This window comes from Schistocerca americana, chromosome 2, assembly GCF_021461395.2.
Source record: "Schistocerca americana isolate TAMUIC-IGC-003095 chromosome 2, iqSchAmer2.1, whole genome shotgun sequence".
Taxonomy (NCBI): domain Eukaryota; kingdom Metazoa; phylum Arthropoda; class Insecta; order Orthoptera; family Acrididae; genus Schistocerca; species Schistocerca americana.
This window is the reverse complement of record NC_060120.1, coordinates 1,049,502,826-1,049,528,304: the sequence shown is the minus strand read 5'-3', so window position 1 is coordinate 1,049,528,304 and position 25,479 is coordinate 1,049,502,826. Positions and strand designations below refer to the sequence as shown.

The window sequence follows — 25,479 nt, the reverse complement described above, 5'->3', positions numbered from 1 at the left end:
TCTGCACTGATTTGGAACTTACTGGCAGATTAAAACTGCATGCTGGACCAGGACTTAAAACTGTGCCTTTCATTCTAAAGACTTAAGTTGTTGCTATGCTTTCATATAGTGTCCACCCTCAAAGGTAACATTGGTTAGTACTACAAATTTATGTGCTGGATCATATGACAAAAAAAATGGATGAGCCAATAATCCTATTGCACATTAAAATCCATCCCTAAGCAGCTTAGAGGCAGCTTCTAAAACTGTTTCAATGTTTGAATTGTTTTCAGATAAAATTGGTATTAAATCCTCAAGAAATTTGAAGGCCACACACTTGTTAACAAATAAAACAAATTTGTCAAAATAAAATACACAGGTAGAGACACTTTGCGTGCATCACATGCTGGTGTGTCCTCTCATTTAAAAACGTAGCTATCAGTAAAGGAGCAGTGCATTATTCTGACTCTGGCGAGCACAACATTCTCCCATCTCTATCACAGGCAGGGCAAGCACCTTGGTCAAATGTTACTTAGAATATAAAATACAGATTGCTGATTATTAGTGAAACATATTACTGTCTGACAAGTCACCCATCTCATTGTTCCTCCTGACAACAGAATGTGATTATGAATGCAGAATGCTCAAAGACAGTTAGGCATGGATGCTCGGATCTTGTCATTAATGTAAATCTTTAATGGCTTTGTGGTCAGTGCCATATATATATATATATATATATAATAGAGGGAAACATTCCACGTGGGAAAAATATATCTAAAAAGAAAGATGATGAAACTTACCAAACAAAAGCGCTGGCAGGTCGATAGACACACAAACAAAAACAAACATACACACAAAATTCTAGCTTTCGCAACCAATGGTTGCCTCGTCAGGAAAGAGGGAAGGAGAAGGAAAGACAAAAGGATATGGGTTTTAAGGGAGAGGGTAAGGAGTCATTCCAATCCCGGGAGCGGAAAGACTTACCTTAGGGGGAAAAAAGGACAGGTATACACTCGCACACACACACATATCCATCCACACATACACAGACACAAGCAGAAATGTCTGCTTGTGTCTGTGTATGTGTGGATGGATATGTGTGTGTGTGCGAGTGTATACCTGTCCTTTTTTCCCCCTAAGGTAAGTCTTTCCGCTCCCGGGATTGGAATGACTCCTTACCCTCTCCCTTAAAACCCATATCCTTTTGTCTTTCCTTCTCCTTCCCTCTTTCCTGACGAGGCAACCATTGGTTGCGAAAGCTAGAATTTTGTGTGTATGTTTGTTTTTGTTTGTGTGTCTATCGACCTGCCAGCGCTTTTGTTTGGTAAGTTTCATCATCTTTCTTTTTTTATATATATATATATATATATATATATATATATATATATATAAACAAAGATGATGTGACTTACCAAATGAAAGTGCTGGCAGGTCGACAGACACACAAACATACACACAAAATTCAAGCTTTCGCAACAAACTGTTGCCTCATCAGGAAAGAGGGAAGGAGAGGGAAAGACGAAAGGATGTGGGTTGTGGGTTTTAAGGGAGAGGGTAAGGAGTCATTCCAATCCCGGGAGCGGAAAGACTTACCTTAGGGGGGAAAAAAGGACAGGTATACACTTGCGCACACACACACATATCCATCCGTACATACACAGACACAAGCAGACATTTTTCTGTGTATGTGCGGATGGATATGTGTGTGTGTGCGCGAGAGTATACCTGTCCTTTTTTCCCCCTAAGGTAAGTCTTTCCGCTCCCAGGATTGGAATGACTCCTTACCCTCTCCCTTAAAACCCACTTCCTTTCGTCTTTCCCTCTCCTTCCCTCTTTCCTGACGAAGCAACCATTGGTTGCGAAAGCTAGAATTTTGTGTGTATGTATGTGTCAGTTTGTGTTTCTATCGACCTGCCAGCGCTTTCGTATGGTAAGTCACATCATCTTTGTTTTTAAATATATTTTTCCCGCGTGGAATGTTTCCCTATTATATTCATATATATATATATATATATATATATATATATATATATATATATATATATATATATATATATATAGTTTTAAAATAATTTATAAGTTGTCAGTGTTTCCCTCATCAGCACTGCTCCTCATTTAATGTTTCATCTTTGTAAACAGATTTCCTTTTCTGTCCCTCACACCGCTGAACACATTGATCTTTTCTTTTATCCAATTCCCTTCCGTTTCCTCACAATATGGCCTCTGTTATTTTGTCATACATCAAAACTGCTTATCTTCCCGCAAAAAAGGATTTACATCATTTCTCACATACTTGTTACGAGGGTGGCCTGAAAAGTTCTCGGAACAGAATAGAAAAAAAGTACTTACATCACTGAAACTTTTTTTATTTTTCAATGTAATCTCCTTGTAGATTAATGCACTTGGTCCAACGATGTTCCAGTGCCTTGATCCCATCTCAAAAATGTGTTTCCTCCAGGCCTCAAGAAAAATTTTCAGTTTTGGGAGGAGATCAAATGACAGAGCCATATCAGGTGAATAAGGTGGGTGTCTCAAAAATTCAGACCTTAGTTCATGTAATTTTGCCATGGTGATGGCACATTTGCAGGTGCACATTGTCTTGATGGAAGATAACTTTCTTCTTTGCTAAACCTGACCTTTTTTCACATTTCTTTTGTTGCAATTTGTCCAGGTGGTTAGCATAGTATTCTCCAATAATTGTTTGCCCAGTGGCAAGATAATCTACAAACAGAATCCCATTCACATCCTGAATACTAATGCCAGTTGTTTTGTCTCTGGGGTATAGTAGTGTACCCAATTTCATCAGTGGTCACAAACCGGTGCTAAAAAATCTTATTTGTTTTTCCTGAAACAGGCCAAACATTGCTCTGATATGTCTATTCTCATGCGTTTTTGATCCAGCATCAAGAGTCATGGCACCCATCTTGCAGATAATTTTTTCATTTTTAATTCTTCAGTTAAAATGTGATATATCCTTTCAGATAACATCTGGCAAGTGTGAGCAATTTCACGCACTGGTCCTCCATGACCATTTTGTGCACTTTTGCGATGGTTTCTGGAGTAGTGACAACCTTGGCCGACCACTGCTTGGATCATCTTCTAAACTCGAGCGACCAAATTTGAATTCAGTTGTACACGTGGCAACATTTGACTATGAAGGAACAGACTCCCTTAGTGTATTCTGGAAATCAGCATGAATGTCCTTTGCTTTCGTACCTTTCTTTACGAAGTAGTTAATCACTGCTCGAATCTCAATATTTTTTTTTTCCCTCCCCCATCTTTGCAAATCACTATACAGGAACAACAGAGCCACGTCACCAACACAGTTCTCTTCCAAGAGCACCGACGTGGCACGTGTTTACACGCAACAGTCCAGTGAATATGACGTGAACAACTTGTTGCACTAGTGCTGACCTCTCCTCGTGATTCTGAGAACTTTTCAAACCACCCTCGTAGTAGTTCAGAGGAAATCTGAAATTTTCATGTTTGAGGAGGAGGAGAACAAGCAAAGGGAGATACATATTGAATAACCAAATTCACTATGATGCATTTTCAGGTCAAAACTGGGGCACAATGCAGCATTTCTTCAATTACCCATTGGTGTAGAATCTGATACAAAAGGGATTGTAGATCTCATAGAAAGGAAGGCTCTGTATTTCGAAGGACAGCATGGGTAGGTATTATTTCAGTTTATGCCAATATAATGAGAAATGTGCCATTACTGTTTTTTTCTTTATTTCTTTCAGTTGTGTTTTCAAAAATACATGGAATTGTTTGTCAATTTTCAGGGAAGTTGTGAGAGAAGATGAAGTGCCACAAAGCATGAGAGCAGAATGTGAGGACAGACGGCAAGAATTAATTGAACATGTTTCAAATGCAGATGATGTTCTTGGTGAAATGTTTCTTGGTAATTTTTATTTAACATGTTGATATGTTCTTTCAAATGCTACCTCCTTTAAGGCATATTTATTTTTGAATATTTTATGAAAACTCACAGAGGAAAAGACTCCATCAGAAGCTGATTTGAAATCTGCTATACGCCGTGCATGCCTGCGTCGTTCATTCACACCTGTTATGGTTGGAACAGCATTAAAGAACAAAGGTGTTCAGCCACTCTTGGATGGTGTAGTTGACTATCTGCCAAACCCAGGAGAAGTACAAAACGTGGCACTAAGAGAAGAGGAGGGGTAAGTTACTTCATGTAAAATATGGTAGCATCATAACATGACTCATAGCATATACAACAAAAATATTAAATTTGCAGTGTTGTCATTTTAGAAAGAAGCAAGAAAAAATAATTTTAAGTCCTGTGAGAGATGGAAGCACTCCATTTGTTGCACTTGCATTTAAACTAGAAGCAGGAAGATATGGTCAGCTGACATATCTAAGATGTTACCAAGGAATGCTGAAGAAAGGAGACACTATATTCAATGCCAGGACAAATAAAAAGGTAAGGTATAATTCTGTAACATATCATGAGCTGATTAATATGTTTAAAAAATTATAGTAAGTTAGAATGCAACAGAAGTAGAGATTTTAACCAACTAAATCAGAGAACCTACACACACACACACACACACACACACACACACACACATTACCAGTTCTTCAGTTAAGTCTGCTAGAACTAAGACATATTCCGCATTAAAAATGCAAAAAAGAGACACGTGTAGGAAAGCACATACATATACTGATAAGGGACAGTTCACAGGGTCCTACAGTGTGAAGAACATTCTGAAATTACTAGCTATAACTGCTTACAGGTGCAAGCAAAATGTGTGGACCAACAGTTGTACGTAGTCTGGTTTTGTAATGAGGATATGTAATGTACTTTCTGATATTAGATGCTTGACTGCTCATTAGGCTACTCTTAATAGACCTCAACCAGTATCAGCAGTCAGCCTTCTGAAAAGGAAATTTTAGCACACGTCACACACTTACCTCATGCGACCTACTTGTCTTTCACTCATTGTAACACAAAAATATCTTAAAGCTGCTATGCTTTTTTCTTAGCAGTTTCTCACTTGATGTAGCCTTTTTTTCTGAAAACGTCTCTTTACCCTTTTTGAGTATGTGTCAGCAATGGGCTACATTTGTGGGAGTCACATGCCATCTACCACAGAGGTGAGACAAACATAACATTACTATTCAGTAAAAAATAAAATAAAAGAAGCTGCCAGAATGACAAGGTCTGGATATGGTTCGGAGTAAAGTACTTATTGAGAAGACACAATGACTTCCACAAAGAGACACAGCTGGTGTCATTCCCCAACCCAAGCTTTTGTTCTGTGTTTGATGTGACCATGTCATCAATTGGTATTTAAGATCAAGGCTCTGTATATTTCTGTTACATGGTTTGATAATGTAAAAGTAAAGTCTAAGACTGAAATTAGAAAGTCTATTCAATAAAAAATAACTATCAAAAAATTTATTTCGATCAAAATATGGGTACTGAACTGTAATTAAATAATCAGTTTCAGTGCCATAGCATTAGACAGACAAAGTGCGTTTGAGGTACTATGTCCATAAAGAAATCCTAAATGAGTAAACTCTATATTTGTAACTACTAAGATAATATAATAATAATAATAATATCAGGCATTTTGTCATTAAGAACCTAAACTAGATGTAACCCAATCAGTCAAAATATTACGTTATAATCAAGGAGAAGATAACAGTAGCCACCCTGCGGGTCTGGGGGTTAGAATAGGGCTGAGGTATTCTTGCCTGTTGTAAGAGGTGACTAAAAGGAGTCTCAAACTTTTCGGCCCTATGAGTTAAGGTCCCATTCTATGGTTTGACCTGCCACTTTCAAAATTCTGCAGTAGTTCAGGCCATATGAGGAGGGATGCCTTACATGGTGCGCGAATCATCCATAGTGCCCTTAGATTCGATCTCCTGAATCTCTTGTCATGGCTTTGCATCTCCATCTGTGATTCAACTATTTGGGCGAGGACACTTTCCAGGGTATGTCATCCTCTTTCCGTTGTCTCCTGTCGTCTTTCGCCCCCATGACAATATTGGATTTCACTTCACCCAATATCCAGAACGGTAGCCAGTCCGTTGTGGTGGGGCCGTCATGTACCCATTTGGTGGTAATCCCCTGACAACACAGGGTTCGCACTGCTGATGCCTGAGCTATAAACTCCCCACATATGCCAAGGAGTGTATTCCTGTCTTCCTGGGGCATCAGGACTCCCGGCAATGGCCATCATGCCAGGTGGCATTTGCTGTGGCTGTTTGGTGCCCATAGGGAGAGCCCCTGATCGGAGTGGGTGGCAAGATCAAATACAATGCCGACAGGTATGACCCTAAATCATTTCCCTCCCTCACTACACCATGGGAGGAACGTAGGGCTACGGGATGAAGAATGGGATGAAGAGAGCCATATTAGCCTTGGTTTTTAGTCTGCAGCAGAACTGATGGAGACTCCTTTCGACCTTTGAAGCCTCAGTATTTTGTTGAATACCTTGAGGATAAGTTTGGAGAAGTGACAGCGCTGTCCAAGATGCGAAACAGTGCAGTCTTGATTTAAACAGCATCCCCAGCCCAATCCCGAGCATCACTCACCTGTGACAAGCTGGGTGATGGTCCTGTTTCCGTCATTCCCCATAAAAGCCTTCACATGGTCCAGGGGATTATATTCCATTGCGATCTCCTGTTGCAGTCTGATGATGAGCGCCACACCAATTTAGAACGGCAGGGTGTTCATTTCATCTGCCACGTTTTACGGGGGACCCAAAGACAACAGGGTTGCTACCGGTGCCTTTATCTTGGCCTTTGAGGGTGATCATTGCCTGAAAAGGTCAAGGTAATGGTTTACCACTGTGACGTTAAACCATAAGTCCCTCCCCTGTGCGGTGCTTTTAAGTGCTGGAAATTCAGGCACATGTCTTCCCGCTGCACTTCGAGTGCCACATGTCAAGACTGCAGATGTCCATTGCACCCAGATACTCTGTGTGCGCCTCCTCCCACTTGCATCAACTGTGGAGAGCAGACTGCCCGGTACACCAAAAGGAGCGGAAAATTATGGAGTACAAGACCCTGGACCGGTTTACATACATAGAGGCTAAACTAAATTTGAAAGATTACACCCCATTCGGTTGACATCAACATATGCTGCAGCTACGTCACCATCGCCGTCCCAAGTGCCAGTGGTTCCTCAGTCTGTGCCACGAACAGTGGGCTCTCCGGGCCGTGAGATAACTTCTGCCCCCTTGGTGGTACGGGACAAATCTCCTTCTGTTGCTCCCAAAGTACCCATTTCGGGAGCAGCCCCCCCCCCCCCCCCCCCCCAAACGAGGGGACATTGGTTCCCTCCCCGCTGCCAGAGAAGCAACAGCCTTCTCCAGCTCCTCTCTTGCAGAAGGGGTCCCCTGGGACCCTCTCTCCCAAGGTTTTCACTAATGCCACGGAAGACACTCACCAGTGACTAAAGGAGCAAAAAGCTGCTGGACGAAGAGCTTCACGGTCTTCCTCCATGCCTGGAGCTACATCAGAGAAGTCCTCTCAGCGGGCTCCTAAAGAGAAGCAAGAGGGCAAGCAAACAAAGTAGTAGTCTGCTAAGAAATGGGACCCTCAAGAAATGGGATCCTCTGGTGGCCCCAACACCACCACTCCCTACCAGTTCTGCATCTGAGCATGAGGTGGAGATCATAGCATCCCCTGAGGACCTGGATCTCACTGATGCCTCATCTACCATAGGAATGGATACAAATACTTAGTCAGTGGCAGCAGGTGACCCTGGGGCATAACCTGCCTCCTTGCACTCTTCATGCCTTCCCAGCCTCACGATAACGTCACCCTCCAGTGGAATTGCTGCAGTTTTTTCCACCACCTGGCTGAGCTACGGCAACTTTCAAGCTTTACACCTGCATTATGCATTGCCCTCCAGGAAACCTGGCCTGGCAGCACGGACCCTTGCCCTTGGTGGCTATAGGGGATATTACAAGAACTGTAGTGACTATAATAGTGTGTCAGGTGGAGTTTGTGTCTATGTCCTGAACCCAGTATGCGGTGAATCGGTGCCCCTTCAACCCCTCTTGAAGCTGTGGCTATCAGGATAAGGACAATGCAGGAAATAACTGTCTGCAATGTATATCTTGCTCCGGATGGCACAGTACACCTGACTGCATTGGCTGCACTGATTTATCAACTGCCTACTTTGGGTGGTTTTTACACTCATAACCCCTTGTGGGCAGCCCAGAACTTCTCCCATCTATCCACTGGAGACCCCATGATGACCAGTGTGGTAGTGACCACTTCCACATCTTCCTGTCACTCACGTGACGTTATGCCCACTGACACCTACCCAGATGGGCTTTCAACAAGGCAGACTGGGAAGCTTTCACCTCTGCTGTCACCATTGTATCTCCCACACGGTGCCATTGATGTGGTTGAGCAGGTCACTGCAACGATCGTTCCTGTGGCGGAAGACGCGATCCCTCATTTTTAGGTTGCCCCCGGCGAAAGACAGTCCCTTGGTGGTCACTGGAAGTCACTGAGGCAATTAAAGAGCAGTGGCATGCTCTGCAGCTATGTAAGCGGCACCCTTCCCTGGAACACTTTATAGCCTTTAAGCGGCTCCGTGCCCGCGAGCGCCAGCTTATAAAATGACAGAAACATGAGTGCCATAAGTCACCTTCCCAAGTCTGGACGAAGATCAGACGTCTTTTTGGGCAGCAGACCCCAACAGGTGTCCCTGGCGTTAACATCAGTGGCGTGTATTCTACCGACGCAAATGCGATTGCCGAGCACTTTGCTGAGCACTATGCTCGAGCCTCTGCATTGGAGAACTACCCCCTGGCCTTTCGCACCCTCAAATGGCGGATGGAAAGGAAGTCCTCTTGTTCAATACACACCACAGTGAACCCTGTAACGCCCCATTTACAGAGTGGAAGCTCCTCAGCTCCCTTGTACATTGCCCTGACACAGCTCGTAGGCCGGATTGGATCTACAGTCAATGATTAAACATCTTTCATCCGACTACAAGTGACATCATCATCATCATCATCATTGTCATCACCCAGATGTGGTGCAATAACATCTTTCCATCGCAATGACGAGAGAGCACCATCATTCCGGCGGTAAAACCCGGTATAAACCTGCATGATGTGGATAGCTATTGGCTCATCAGCCTCGCCAACATTCTTTGTAAGCTGCTGGAATGTATGGTGTGTTGGCGGTTCAGTTGGCTCCTGGAGTCATGTGGCCTACTGGCTCCATGTCAGGGCAGCTTCCGCCAGGGTCGCTCTACCACTGATAATCTTGTGTCTCTCAACTCTGCCATCCAAACAGCCTTTCCCAGACGCCAACACCTGGTTGCTGCCTTTTTTGATCTACGCAAAGTGTATGACACTACCTGGTGACATCATATTCTTGCCACATTATACAGGTGGGGTCTCTGAGGCCCACTCCAGATTTCTATCCAAAATTTCCTATCGCTCCGTACTGTCCATGTCCAAGTTGATGCCTCCCATAGTTCTCCCCATATTCAGGAGCATGGCATTCCGCAGGGCTCCGTATTGAGTCTCTCTCAATTTTTGTGGCTATTAATGGTCTAGCAGCAGCTGTAGGGCCATCGGTCTCACTTTCTCTGTATGCTGATGACTTCTGCATTTCGTACTGTTCCTCCGGAACTGGTGTTGCTGAGTGGTGCTTATAGGGAGCCATTCACAAGGCGCAGTCATCAGTTCTAGCCCACGGCTTCCAGTTTTCAGCTGCAAGGTCATGAGTCATGCACTTCTGTTGGCATCGTACCATTCATCCGGAACCAGAACTTTACCTTATTGATTCTTAGGACTGATTCTTGATACCCGATTGACTTGGCTACCTCACCTTTGTCAGCTTAAGCAGAAGTGCTGGCAGCACCTCAATGCCGTCCACTGCCTGAGCAACACCAACTGGGGTGCAGATCGCTCTATGCTGCTGCAGCTCTACAGAGCCTTTGTTCAGTCCCGCCTTGACTATGCAAGTCTGGTTTACGGTTCAGTGGTGCCCTCAACATTGCGTTTACTCGACCCAGTGCAGCACTGTGGTGTTCGCCTAGCGACGGCAACTGTTAGGATGAGCCCGGTGCCCAGTGTCCTGGTGGAGGCTGGAGTCCCTTCATTGCAGATCTGACGTGCACAACTGCTTGCCAGTTATGTTGCATACATTTGTAGTTCTCCTGAGCATAGAAATTACCGTCTCCTTTCCGCCCACCCCCCATCCTCCCCCAGCCCTCTCCTCCCTCCCCATAGCAGTTCATCTCCCGCATCGGCGGCCCAACTCAGAGCTAATGATTGCGGTTCACATGTGATCCCCTGTCTGAACTGGAGTCCTTCCCTTTACTACCTCTACTGGAGGTCCATTCACGTACACATCCATAGTGTACACCTCTGTCAAAGATTTTTCTGGATCTGTTGCATGGCCCTATGTACTCCATTAACCCCGCCACTCTCTGGCGTCACTTATTCTTGATGTGTTCTGGGGCTCTGAAGTTGTTTTCACCAATGGCTCAACGGCTGATGGTAATGTTGTCTTTGCCTATGTCCACAGAGACCATATTGAACAGCATTCCTTGCCCGCTGGCTGCAATCTATTCACTGCAGAGCTTGTGGCCGTATCTCATGCACTTCAGTACATCCATTTGTGTTCTGGTGAGTCGTTTCTGCTCTGTTCTGACTCCCTGAGCAGCCTAAAAGCTATCAACCAGTGCTACCCTTGCCATCCTTTGGTAGCAACCATCCAAGAGTCCATCTCTGCACTGGAATGGTCCAGTCGTTCAGTGGTGTTTGTGTGGACCCCAGGACACATCAAAATCCCAGGCAACGAAGTTGCTGACAGGGTGGCCAAACGGGCTATGCGGAAACCACTTCTGGAGGTGGGCATCTCTGAAACTGACCTGCGTTCTGTCTTACGCCGCAAGGTTTTTAGCCTTTAAGAGAAGGAATGGCATAACAGTACGCACAACAAACTGCATGTCATTAAGGAGACTACGAATGTGTGGAAGTCTTCCCTGCTGGCTTTTCGTAGGGAATCAGGTGTCCTCTGCCGGCTCCACATTGGCCATATGTGGCGAACACATTGTTATCCCCTCCATCGCGAGGACCCGCCTCAGTGTGGCTGTGGCTCACAAATGATGGTCGTCCAACTCTTGCTTGACTGACCACTTTTAGCCACTCTGCGGCGGACTTTTTACTTTCCCAGCTCTCTACCTATGGTGTTAGGTGACAATGCCTCAACAGCAACTTTAGTTTTACATTTTATTCATGAGAGTGTGTTTTATCATTTGATCTAAGTTTTTGCACATGTCCTTTGTCCCTCTGTGTCCTCCACCCTAGTGCTTTTACGGTGGAAATTTTAATGTGTTGCCATGTGGCTGGCTTCTCCTTTTCGTTCTCATGGTCAGCCAGACATGGTAATCTGCTTTCTTGTTTTAATCTCTTCTACCTCTTTCTTGTGTCTCTCTGCGGTTTTCTTGTCCTCTTTCGTTCTTTGTATTGTTTGTTGTCTTTCTGTCATTCTTGTCGTATTTCCTTCCTTTTGGTATTGTACTCTACATCTCGTTTGTTTTCTTCTTTCCCCTGTATGATTGTTTTAACAGGAACAAGGGACTGGTGACCAAGCAGTTTGGTCCCTTTTAAACCAACCAACCAACCAACCAACCATCAAAGACGATGGTAGGGGCCTTAAACTGTACAGACCCTGATATGCTAATCCATTCTTTGCACCTTCTCAATCTGAACCAATCCTGCCTTTCATTGTTTCATTGCATATGCAGATATCATTGTGGAAGTAGCATTGTGCAGTTTGTAACAACAGTAACTTACAAGGTCATTAAACATTGGAAAACCCAGGATGGAATAATTATAATATTACAAAAAGGATAGATTGCTACTCACCATATAGCAGAGATGTTGAGTCGCAGATAGGCACAGCAAAAAAGCTGTCAAACAAGTGAGCTTTCAGCCAGAAAGGCCTTATTCTGAATTAGACAACTTAAACAAACACACTCACGCAAATGTAAATCACACCCACAGATGACCACTGCTGAGGCCAGACTCTGCCAGAATATTTCCACAACCACTTGTAACAGAACAATTGTTCATTCTTTAATAACCCTTACATCACGAAAAGGGCATTCCGGATAAAATGTAAGTGAATGCACCAAATATAGCTCAACCTTGGCCCCTTAATTCCATTGCCATGCTCTTTCCCCCCTCTCCTCATGCCATTAAGTTTGAGATCTGAATGATACACTTTGTAATATTCTTAATTATCACATACAGTTAAATATAATTTCCTATTAAATCTTTGCTTTATTTTTCAAATTTGGTTACAGGTTCGAATTCCTCGTCTAGTTCGTCTTCATGCTAATCAGATGGAAGATGTTTCAGAGGTTTATGCTGGAGACATATTTGCTGTGTTTGGAGTTGATTGTGCTAGTGGTGATACTTTTGTTCTCGATCCAAAATTAAATCTTGCAATGGTGAGTGACACAATTTTATAATTATAAAGCACCATCTAAGGACTCTGCTTTGTGTGGCATGTTAATGTGCTTGATTCATGTGACTATAGGGTCATTCCATGTCAAATCAACCAATTGTACTACATGATTTGAACCATGACCTCTCAGATTCGGATGAATGTTTTTTCAGGTAATGTACCCACTAACACTAGTTAAATTTGAAATTTCAAATTTTTATGAGCTTTGGTTTTTGAGTTTCAAGGGTTTAAAAATAAAAACCCCTCTGTTTTTGATCAATAGATGATTGTTTTAAAATGCTGTACCTCAAAAACTATACAACCTAGAGAGCTCAAACTTGCACCTCTTTTTTTTTTTCCCCCTCTCTCTAAAAATTACCTTCAATTTGATATGCAACATGACTATGCTACCTAAATCTGAAAATTTTAAACTATTCCAAAAAACATTTTTTGGAATTCCAAAATACGTACCCTCGGATTTTTTTAATAAAAATTGTATGTGTTGTCCAGTCTAACTGACTACATGCATGCAAAATTTCAAGATGGGATCTCAATGGGTTCTTGTATAAAACAATATTTTACTACCCCAGTACACACTAGTGAGGTGAAAAGCAGACTATTTCTAGGCTATGAATACTAAGGTAGGCCTATGTAATTCTAACAAACTTAAATTATTATGTTAGCCGTTTTGTGCAACATTACCCTCTTACTGTTTGTTAATTCATTAAATGACATAGTGTTGTTTTAATTTAATGTTCATGATTCTTTTAACTATGCATCAGAAGGAAGTGAACACATTTTCATTGGTAACATACGTGCTACAAGTTAAAATATTGAATAAAGCCACTCACCTTCATCCTTAGTTGTAAATGGCAGAGATTATCTTTTTCTTGGTTTTCCAGTGTTATATATAATCATTTACAAGTTCCTTATATTAGAAATTGGCATATAAGTAATTTCACTTGGGAAAAAGATTAACCTGTTGATATTTGCATGCATAGAACTGTATTTCTAATACTAATTGGTATTTACAAAGTTGAAATGAAATGAAATGAAATGTCTTGTGGCTAGGGCCTCCCGTCGGGTAGACCGTTCGCCTGGTGCAGGTCTTTCGATTTGACGCCACTTCGGCGACCTGCGCGTCGATACAAAGTTACTACACGTGGTATTTATACAACTTAGTGTTTAGTGAGGGTAGGTGTAACATAATTTAAACGTGCTTCTTTTATGATCTTTTAAGATATTTTTTTCAAAGCAAGAGAAGACAGCTTTATTTCTTTAGCACTTAAAGTGTATGTTCTTCCCGTAGCTGTTGTTGGATTCACTGTTTGGAAAAGAGTATTTCCTGGGACATCTAATATATCTCTTGGTTGTGGGTAGTAAAAATACTGGGCTGGACCCTTTGGGTGTAAAAAATTTATTCGGTACACGTCATTGTATTTTTCTCCAATGCGTCCTAGCCACCAAGAGTCATCATATGCTACTGTCGCAAAACCAGCAGCAATATTTTCCATATGTGACGGTGTTATTTGGCTCAGTGTTGTCACATATTCAAGAAACTCATTCAGACTAAAATGGTAAGGCTTGACAGTAATTTGTCTCTCTGTGCAGGGTTTATGTGAGTGAAACTTTTGTGTTCCCACAATCGCTTTTGATTCACTAAACCGAGGAAGTAAGTATTCTTTGGTCAGTTCATAGTCCTCTATTGTGCAATATTCAAAGTCAATGTTTTTTATGTTTTCCATGACAAATACATAAAGTGATTTGGGTGTCAAGATTTGTTGGTCATATGGCCTTTGTAAGCTGGCTTTAGCAGCTAGCCACTTAAGAGTACCGCAAAGGCCATTGCACGCACTCTTGCCATGGGATGTTGCAAAGAACTCCCACTCTGCCTCAATTTCAAAATGAGTTTTATGCAAACACAAATTAAGGAAGTTTTTCTTATTTTTATATTGTGCAGCGCTGCCATCAGAGAAGTAAGTAATCTTTTTAAGTGCAAAAGGCAAGGTTTGCTTTATGATTTCTAGCAGTTTTTTCTGGAATACATAGAAAGCGACTGTATTATGTTTCAGACAATCTGATATGAAGACATACTGCAGATGTTTTAGTTTTCCCTCCCATTTATAATATATGATGATAGGATGCAGTGTAGCTTGGAATGATTGCATTTCATCTTGCACTACGAAAGAGTAGTTTTCTGCAAAATCACAGTTGACTACTACATGGCCTTCAGTTAAATTGTCCTTGATTTCGCTGTAGTATTCTTCCTGCTGACTAGCTATAAATGAATGAGTTTTTACCTTCATTAGTGTGTCCAAAAACTCATCCATAAAGTCATCAGTACTTTTTACTACAGTTTCCATCAAACACCTATCTACAGTTACCCACTTTTTGTAGGTAACTTCATCAATCATATCGTCAGTGAACTTTGCATTCAATTCATCTTTAAGTGTAGAGACACCAGGAAATTCTTTACAGATATCCATAAAACATTGTTGCGATGGTGGATTGCACATCATCTTGACTAGGCTGGAATCATAAGATTTCAAAGCAGTTTTATCTCCATCCAAAACAAAGGTACACACACAAACAGTATGTGTGCCACTTCTTCCAGCCAGGATACAGTTCCTTGGTCTTAATTTGCAAAACTTGGAAAACCCAATTTTGTTTGCAGGGATTTTTTCCTTAAATAATTGGTATATTTCTTGCAAATTTGCCAACACTAGCCTCTTTTGAATCTGGATTTTTCCATCTTTATTTCTTATGGTCACACAATCTTTTTTCCCCAGCATCATTCTACTAACATTGTCAGAATTGTAGAAGTCTTTTACACAGTCAACAATATTCTCATTTAGAGTTCTTCCAGGATTAGGATTAGGATTTGACAAAATTCCTATTCCTTTTACTAACAGTTTTACTGCACGAGCCATGTAGTTTGTCACTCCAAATTCTTCTTCTATTTCCTGACAGCTCCAACTCATAGGTAAGATAGACAAAATCATCATGTTTTCACTTCTTTTTGTTGTTTGAGCAAACTTTTCTTTTAAGTGTTGAATAATCTCTGATTCACCTTCAGAATGTTCAGTAATAACTTCTTCAGGGCTCGATTCTGGTAGTAAGTTTTTTTCTAAGCTAGACTTTATTTTATCAAGTTTTTCTCTGTGTGTAGGTAGGCACAGCAAACTTTTTCTTTGGTGGTGACTCACCAATGAGTTCCAATGACTTGTTCAAATAGTCTCCAGAAGATTGAGGATCAATAAAAGAATCGTTTACATTTTCGCTACTGTAAGGTAAAACTATATCTTCTGTTTTGTGTTTGTCACTAACCTTTTTCCTACATACATATTTTCATGCCGCTAATGATTCCTAAGTCTAGAGAGTACATCCAGTCTGTTACATTTCTTAGTGATTGTACACTGACTTTCTTATGTTGTTCTACGTTAAAAGGGCTACAACATTTAGCAGCAATAATCGCCCAATTCTTCTGAGATGCCATTTCTGTAAGCCAACAAATATATATATATATATATATATATATATATATATATATATATATATATATATATATATATATATGGTTCCATCAGATTCACCTGGTCCTACTCCAAATCCCATGCCACTTTCCTTGATGTTGACCTCCACCTGTCCAATGGCCAGCTTCACACGTCCGTCCACATCAAACCCACCAACAAGCAACAGTACCTCCATTATGACAGCTGCCACCCATTCCACATCAAACGGTCCCTTCCCTACAGCCTAGGTCTTCGTGGCAAACGAATCTGCTCCAGTCCGGAATCCCTGAATCATTACACCAACAACCTGAAAACAGCTTTCGCATCCCGCAACTACCCTCCCGACCTGGTACAAAAGCAAATAACCAGAGCCACTTCCTCGTCCCCTCAAACCCAGAATCCCCCACAGAAGAACCACAAAAGTGCCCCACTTGTGACAGGATACTTTCCAGGACTGGACCAGACTCTGAATGTGGCTCTCCAGCAGGGATACGACCTCCTCAAATCCTGCCCTGAAATGAGATCCATCCTTCATGAAATCCTCCCCACTCCGCCAAGAGTGTCTTTCCGCCGTCCACCTAACCTTCGTAACCTGTTAGTTCATCCCTACGAAATCCCCAAACCACCTTCCCTACCCTCTGGCTCCTATCCTTGTAACCGCCCCCGATGCAAAACCTGTCCCATGCACCCTCCCACCACCACCTACTCCAGTCCTGTAACCCGGAAGGTGTACACGATCAGAGGCAGAGCCACGTGTGAAAGCACCCACGTGATTTACCAACTGACCTGCCTACACTGTGATGCATTCTATGTGGGAATGACCAGCAACAAACTGTCCATTCGCATGAATGGACACAGGCAGACAGTGTTTGTTGGTAATGAGGATCACCCTGTGGCTAAACATGCCTTGGTGCACAGCCAGCACATCTTGGCACAGTGTTACACCGTCCGGGTTATCTGGATACTTCCCACCAACACCAACCTATCCGAACTCCGGAGATGGGAACTTGCCCTTCAGTATATCCTCTCTTCTCGTCATCCGCCAGGCCTCAATCTCCGCTAATTTCAAGTTGCCGCCACTCATACCTCACCTGTCTTTCAACAACTTCTTTGCCTCTACACTTCTACCTCGACTGACATCTCTGCCCAAACTCTTTGTCTTTAAATATGTCTGCTTGTGTCTGTATGTGTGGATGGATATGTGCGTGTGTGCGAGTGTATACCTGTCCTTTTTTCCCCCTAAGGTAAGTCTTTCCGCTCCCAGGATTGGAATGACTCCTTACCCTCTCCCTTAAAACCCACTTCCTTTCGTCTTCCCCTCTCCTTCCCTCTTTCCTGATGAGGCAACAGTTTGTTGCGAAAGCTTGAATTTTGTGTGTATGTTTGTGTTTGTTTGTGTGTCTATCGACCTGCCAGCGCTTTTGTTCGGTAAGTCACCTCATCTTTGTTTTTATATATAATTTTTCCCACGTGGAATGTTTCCTTCCATTATATATATATATATATATATATATATATAACAAAGATGTAGTGACTTACCAAATGAAAGTGCTGGCAGATCGACAGACACACAAACATACACACAAAATTCAAGCTTTCGCAACAAACTGTTGCCTCATCAGGAAAGAGGGAAGGAGAGGGAAAGACGAAAGGATGTGGGTTTTAAGGGAGAGGGTAAGGAGTCATTCCAATCCCAGGAGCGGAAAGACTTACCTTAGGGGGAAAAAAGGACAGGTATACACTCGCACACACGCACATATCCATCCACACATACAGACACAAGCAGACATATTTAAAGACAAAGAGTTTGGGCAGAGATGTCAGTCGAGGCGGAAGTGCAGAGGCAAAGATGATGTTGAATGGCAGGTGAGGTATGAGTGGCGGCAACTTGAAATTAGCGGAGATTGAGGCCTGGTGGATAACGGGAAGAGAGGACATATATAATATGTCTGCTTGTGTCTGTATATGTGTGGATGGATATGTGTGTGTGTGCGAGTGTATACCCGTCCTTTTTTCCCCCTAAGGTAAGTCTTTCCGCTCCCAGGATTGGAATGACTCCTTACCCTCTCCCTTAAAACCCACATCCTTTCGTCTTTCCCTCTCCTTCCCTCTTTCCTGATGAGGCAACAGTTTGTTGCAAAAGCTTGAATTTTGTGTGTATGTTTGTGTTTTTTTGTGTGTCTGTCGACCTGCCAGCACTTTCATTTGGTAAGTCACTACATCTTTGTTTTTTGATATATTTTTCCTACGTGGAATGTTTCCCTCTATTATAACCATATCATTAATTTGAACCCAACAATTACGTTTATTATTGTCGCTGTTGCATTTCGAAATCTTTCCTGTCGTCTTATTTTCTCTTTCTGTTTTTACCAGTAGTCTCACTTTGTATTCATCTTCCCCTTTTTACCATAATACAATTTTATCCCGCCTAGATATACCCAATAATACGTAACCCACTTCCAAACCATAACCAAAAAAATTTAAATTTTTATTTTCCGCTTTCAACACTACCGCTTCTAACCGTTTGCAGTTCAATAACAGCTGCTTTCACGGATTAAACAACCATTTCGGCTAGTTCTAATTACTTTCACTTTATTTCCACTTCCATTTTTCGCACATCACTGATCATTTTTAGCCGCTCCCCACAGGTTTTAACGTCATTATTTCTTCGTCAGACTATTGTTAACCCCGTTTTCGTAATCTTTCACCACAACACCACTCCTTTTAATACATTTACACGTTTTTTCGAAATTTTCTCGAATTTCTCCGTCCTTTTACGTGTTTTAGCGGCAACACAACCACCTAACCTTCATGCACATCGCTGTCTACCAACCCAAGTTCACCACAGGATCAACTTAACCATCACTTTTTCGCCTTTTTTCATACCAGATCTCCAGTTACTTTCTAGTTCACCCTTATCTCTCCCCATATATTTTTATCTTTCATTTTCATTTCAACCTCATGTTACACTTTCCACCTTCTAATGCCATGTCACCCTCACAACGACCCCATTAAGTTTTATTTACATTCCCTCCGCAAACATGCCTTCACCCTAGCCAGATTACGCTCGCATATTTTATTTTCTCAGGCTTGTCTGACATTTGGCATAACCCCCGAAGGCCTCACACTTAAAGTTCCCATCTCTGGCTGCAACCCTTCTTTCCATCAGCCCCTATACCAGTTCCAAACTGAACAATCCATTGCCCTCACCCACCTAATCCTTCACCTACACATCAACTCAGCCAATGAACACACCCGTCAACTCCTATCCTTAATAAAAGTCCTCAATCTTTCCTCTACCACATCCACACCGGCCATTCAGAGCATCCTCCTACAGGCCAACCGCAAATTTTCCTTTCACGCCGATCACCTGCCACCCTACCTAAAACCTCTTTCCTCATTACCTTAGCCAGCTTCATCCTGACCCACAACTTCTTCACTTTTGAAGGCCAGACATACCAACAGTTAAAGGGAACAGCCATGGGTACCAGGATGGCCCCTTCGTACACCAACCTATTCATGGGTCGCTTAGAGGAAGCCTTCTTGCTTACCCAGGCCTGCCAACCCAAAGTTTGGTACAGATTTATTGATGACATCTTCATGATCTGGACTCACAGTGAAGAAGAACTCCAGAATTTCCTCTCCAACCTCAACTCCTTTGGTTCCATCAGATTCACCTGGTCCTACTCCAAATCCCATGCCACTTTCCTTGATGTTGACCTCCACCTGTCCAATGGCTAGCTTCACATGTCCGTCCACATCAAACCCACCAACAAGCAACAGTACCTCCATTACGACAGCTGCCACCCATTCCACATCAGACGGTCCCTTCCCTACAGCCTAGGTCTTCGTGGCAAACGAATCTGCTCCAGTCCGGAATCCCTGAAGCATTACACCAACAACCTGACAACAGCTTTCGCATCCCGCAACTACCCTCCCGACCTGGTACAGAAGCAAATAACCAGAGCCACTTCCTCATCCTCTCAAACCCAGAACCTCCCACAGAAGAACCACAAAAGTGCCCCACTTGTGACAGGATACTTTCCGGGACTGGATCAGATTCTGAATGTGGCTCTCCAGCAGGGATACGACTTCCTCAAATCCTGCCCTGAAATGAGATCCATCCTTCATGAAATCCTCCCCACTCCACCAAGAGTGTCTTTCCGCCGTCCACCTAACCTTCGTAACCTGTTAGTTCATCCCTATGAAATCCCCAAACGACCTTCCCTACCCTCTGGCTCCTACCCTTGTAACCGCCCCCGGTGTAAAACCTGTCCCATGCACCCTCCCACCACCACCTACTGCAGTCCTGTAACCCGGAAGGTGTACACGATCAAAGGCAGAGCCACGTGTGAAAGCACCCACGTGATCTACCAACTGACCTGCCTACACTGTGACGCATTTTATGTGGGAATGACCAGCAACAAACTGTCCATTCGCATGAATGGACACAGGCAGACAGTGTTTGTTGGTAATGAGGATCACCCTGTGGCTAAACATGCCTTGGTGCACAGCCAGCACATCTTGGCACAGTGTTACACCGTCCGGGTTATCTGGTTACTTCCCACTACCACCAACCTATCCGAACTCTGGAGATGAGAACTTGCTCTTCAATACATCCTCTCTTCCCGTTATCCACCAGGCCTCAATCTCCGCTAATTTCAAGTTGCCGCCACTCATACCTCACCTGTCATTCAACATCATCTTTGCCTCTGCACTTCCGCCTCGACTGACATCTCTGCCCAAACTCTTTGTCTTTAAATATGTCTGCTTGTGTTTGTATATGTGTGGATGGATATGTGTGTGTGTGCGCGAGTGTATACCCGTCCTTTTTTCCCCCTAAGGTAAGTCTTTCCGCTCCCGGGATTGGAATGACTCCTTACCCTCTCCCTTAAAACCCACTTCCTTTCGTCTTCCCCTCTCCTTCCCTCTTTCCTGATGAGGCAACAGTTTGTTGCGAAAGCTTGAATTTTGTGTGTATGTATGTGTCTGTTTGTGTTTCTATCGACCTGCCAGCGCTTTCGTATGGTAAGTCACATCATATATATATATGCCTGCGTCTTTAAATATGTCTGCTTGTGTCTGTATATGTGTGGATGGATATATGTGTGTGTGCACGAGTGTATACCCGTCCTTTTTTCCCCCTAAGGTAAGTCTTTCCGCTCCTGGGATTGGAATGACTCCTTACCCTCTCCCTTAAAACCCACATCCTTTCGTCTTTCCCTCTCCTTCCCTCTTTCCTGATGAGGCAACAGTTTGTTGCGAAGGCTTGAATTTTGTGTGTATGTTTGTGTTTGTTTGTGTGTCTGTCGACCTGCCAGCACTTTCATTTGGTAAGTCACACAACTTAAATAACTACATTACTATTATTTGGAACATTCTAGAAAAAATAAATATAGTAAATAATTGTATTTTATGTTTTATCATGTTTAACTTGTAGGAAATGAAAATATAATACTTAATCTTACCTCTCAATAAATAAAGTTTCTTCTGATGCTCTGTAAAAAAATGAATAAATAGACAGATTGTGCGTTGCTTAAGAAAAACACTACATAAGTCAACTTATGCAACACAGATCGTTTCATTAAATGGTGACTTCAAACAAGACCAAACAAAGAAATGTTTCTATAGATAACTGAATAGCACTTTTCATATTGCTTATTATAATCTATGGTAGGACTGGCTGGTATTCCAAAGGAGCTTAAAATTGCACCCGTTACATCAAGGTGGCAATAAGTGGGGTAGAGCCTTGATCCTGTATGAAAATCTCACGTTTTTTTATGTACCACATGTTGAATGTTGTATAAAATCGTAAGATTCTTAAGTTATTATTTTTTTATATATTTTATTCTCACATTAAAATATCATTTAATGAATTAACAAACAATAAGAGGGTAATGTTGCATAAAAAGGCTACCATAATAATTTAAGTTTGTCAGAATTACATAGGCCTACCTTAGTATTCATAGCCTAGAAATAGTCTGCTTTTCACCTCACTAGTGTATATTGCGGTAGTAAAATATTATTTTATACAAGAACCCATTGAGATCCCATCTTGAAATTTTGCATGCATGTAGTCAGTTAGACTGGACAACAATACAATTTTTATAAAAAATCCGAGGGTACGTATTTTGGAAATTTCAAAAAATGTTTTTTGGAATAGTTTAAAATTTTCAGATTTAGGTAGCATAGTCACGTTACATATCAAATTGAAGGTAATTTTTAGAGTAAAACAATGGTGCAAGTTTGAGCTCTCTAGGTGCATAGTTTTTTAGCTACAGCATTTTAGAACAATCATCGACTGTCCAAAAACAGAGGTTTTTTAATTTTTAAACCCTTGAAACTCAAAAACCAAAGGTCATAAAAATTTGAAATTTCAAATTTAAACTAGTGTGAGTGGGTACATTACCTGAAAAAAAAAGAAAGAAAAAATATCATCCAAATCTGAGATATCAAGGTTCAGACTGTTAGTTGATTTGAGATGGAATGACCCTATAGTCAAATATCAACATTGTACTTACTTGGTTACAGAGATTAGTGATTGTAAGATACACAATTAGACTGTTACATAATAAATGTAGTGACGTAATGTAACTATATTCTCTATGGAATTGTTGATTATATAGAATATTAAAGAATTTTTCTAAAAACAGAGTATGCAAATCATATGATTCCATAATTACTCATTTATACACTAATGCTTGTGAAAATTATAACATCCAAAGAATACATGCTACTGGAATGAACATTATGCCTCATATTAAATACATTACAATACTCAAGTGATTATTATTTTCACACAATTATGGTCTTTGTGTTAATTCCCTAGATCTGAAGCTTCCAAACCAGTCTTAACCTCTAAATGCTATGGCATTGATTCACTGGGGGTCTGCAAACTTTTGTGAGAAATCACCTTCCTTCTGTGTGAGCCTGCAATGTATCAACAGTGTTAATGAATCGACTATATCCTACGCATGTTCTAGGTGTGGCATGTCAGGCAATTGTGCTTTCCAGGAAGCAACGCACCTCAACATTGTTCACAACCACATGTAGCCTGGCCTTGTCTTCCTTAACTAGGGTACATGGAGAAGGGGAACCATACCTCAAGCAGTGCAGCCTCCTTGATGTACTTTCTGATTACCATGACCAAATAAGTGTCAAGATCAGCTGTTGCATCCAGTGGTACTGCAAATCAAGACTTTTTCTTTTTAGATATGCTGTCCAAGATCAAAGGGTACCAATTGCAGTCACCGTGGTAGCTCCTAAAACACACTGGCCAGTGTGAAGAGGGGCTCACATGAAAATACTACAGTCTGTCATTTAGCAAGTCATCTACACCATTCAGTCACCTATTGCAGATTAATGCATTTGTCTCTCTTCACAATGGAAACTGACAGAATAGCATTTGTGCCAGCAATCCAGTCAACAGGAACTGGCATTGAACTTATCATGCAGTGCCTCCCACTGCCAAGCAGACGAAGCTGTATGCTCCATTACACCTTTGCCGACAAGATAATATTTTCCCATACTGTGGAACACAGTATCTGTTTGTTCTGCACAGGACCCTCTTTCATCAAACTTAATGCGCTGGACTCATATCTGGGAGGATGACAGTTCAAATCTGTGTCCAATCGTCCTTATGTAGATTTGCTGTGATTTCCCCAAATTGCTCCATGCAAATGTCAGAATGGTTCCTTTGAAAGGACAAAGCCGATTTTCTTCCCCATCGTCTAAACCATCTAGCTTGTGTTCTGTCTCAGTTTCAATAGTGCATTAAACCCTAATCTTCCCTCCCTCCCTCCGTCATCAAGTGGTTCCAAACATGCATCAATGCTGTAGGAACACACCCTGTCGAAGCCAAAGCATCACAGTGTAACAAACACATTTCTCAGAGAATTATCTTCTCCTAGTTCAGTCTCACTCCCAGTGCTATACTCATTTTACATTCCCTTCATTTAACAGCTCTTTATAATTTGAGACATAGCAACATGTAATAACCTCGCTTGTTAAGTAACTTTCTAATTTTCTATTTTCTGTTCTCCATGTAATGCGGTACTTGAAATTGCTGAATTCTTACCCACCCTGTATTTTGCTAAACTTTGTTATTCAGTGAATAACTTTCAGACCACTGATAACAGTATAATTAGTTTTTGAGGATATATTTCATTTAAATAAATATTCCAAATTTACAATTCATGAAAACCTTGCACTATTCAAAATTTGGCCCCACTGATAATTATTTGTTTTAGTATTGACATACATAAATTGAAAGCCACCCTCTCTCCACTTTCTAATGAACATATTACTTTTTTTTAAAAAAAGCATGCATTTAAGAAGTTATTCCTATTCAAAATAATTGAATTCCAGAATATTCAAACCTTAAAATGAATACTGTCAGAATGCCAGTGGTATGGTTTGTAGCTCCAATTTTCCTGTTTGGAGAGGTAAAAATGCATTGTGTAGAATTAACATATAGTTCATTTTACCCATCATACATGCCTGCATATGAAATGTATCCAACACATCAAAATGTTATTGAAAGCTAAAATCAGAATTATATCTGTCTTAGTTCTTGAGTTTTTGTATTTTATATTTGGCAGACGGTGCACCAGATTCCATCGCTGCACATCAGGAACCATGTGGTTGTAAAAATTGTCATAATTCATAAACTGTTCAAGATATCGAAACAGATGCAGGTGATAGGATACAAAGAGGCATATATTTCACCTATGATTAATGGTGTGGCTTGAAACACAGTAAGAGACACAGTCTTGAAAAACCAACAATTATTTATTATGTCACTGCCTCACTGCATAACATAAGTAAGACAGTACAGTTTAATGTCATGTTCAAGACTAGTGATGAGCACAGACTTGTTGACACATACAGAGCTGGTGACAAGTACAGACTGCTGGCTGGAGCCAGAGCACGGCAATATAAAGAGTATTTGCTCTCCAGGGGCTGCTGGCTCATGGCTGCATGCGATTGAGGTGCTGGACCATGATCAGTTATCTTTGGCAGGGGCCAGGAGCAGCCGAACTGTACACTCCTCAAACTGAGTGATGCACGCTGCGGTAGGGGTGGCAAAGGTATAGTAATCTATGGGTTACTGCAACCAAGATTTGAAACGTTTTGGTCAGCTGTTTGAGTGGAGCAGAAACAAGACTCCCTATATATTACACAATGGGTTATTTTTATAGCCAAATGAAGAGTGAGAAATGCCAGCAGTCAATGAACAAACTCCTATGTCAGTATGTGGTGGAAATTCAATTAGTACAAACACAGTGCCATTTGACTTGTTTAGTCAGTGAGCCAGTCTGTAAACATCATGTAATGTTCTATACCAGTCTGTCTTTTCCAATTTTGTGAATGTTCTTTGGACCACTCCTATTCGTTGGAGCTTACTGATCTCGCTTGTTAAATTTATGTAACTTATCTTTATTCTTCTCGAAAACCTGGAATTTTCATGGAGTTATATTTTACCTGGAAAAATCGGGGAAATCTCAGGGAATTTCAGGAA

The 25,479-nt window shown here is 41.6% G+C and overlaps 1 protein-coding gene across 1 annotated transcript in view; it reads left to right on the top strand.

Moving 5' to 3' along the window:
• The window catches only part of LOC124594928 (elongation factor G, mitochondrial), a 78,268-nt gene that overhangs the window by 32,909 nt on the left and 19,880 nt on the right, over nucleotides 1–25,479 (top strand). Inside the window, exons 5-9 of the mRNA XM_047133426.1 lie at nucleotides 3,536–3,652; nucleotides 3,768–3,886; nucleotides 3,977–4,166; nucleotides 4,258–4,429; nucleotides 12,305–12,451. Coding sequence (XP_046989382.1) covers nucleotides 3,536–3,652; nucleotides 3,768–3,886; nucleotides 3,977–4,166; nucleotides 4,258–4,429; nucleotides 12,305–12,451 — 745 coding nt within the window. The remainder of the gene's footprint in view (nucleotides 1–3,535; nucleotides 3,653–3,767; nucleotides 3,887–3,976; nucleotides 4,167–4,257; nucleotides 4,430–12,304; nucleotides 12,452–25,479) is intronic.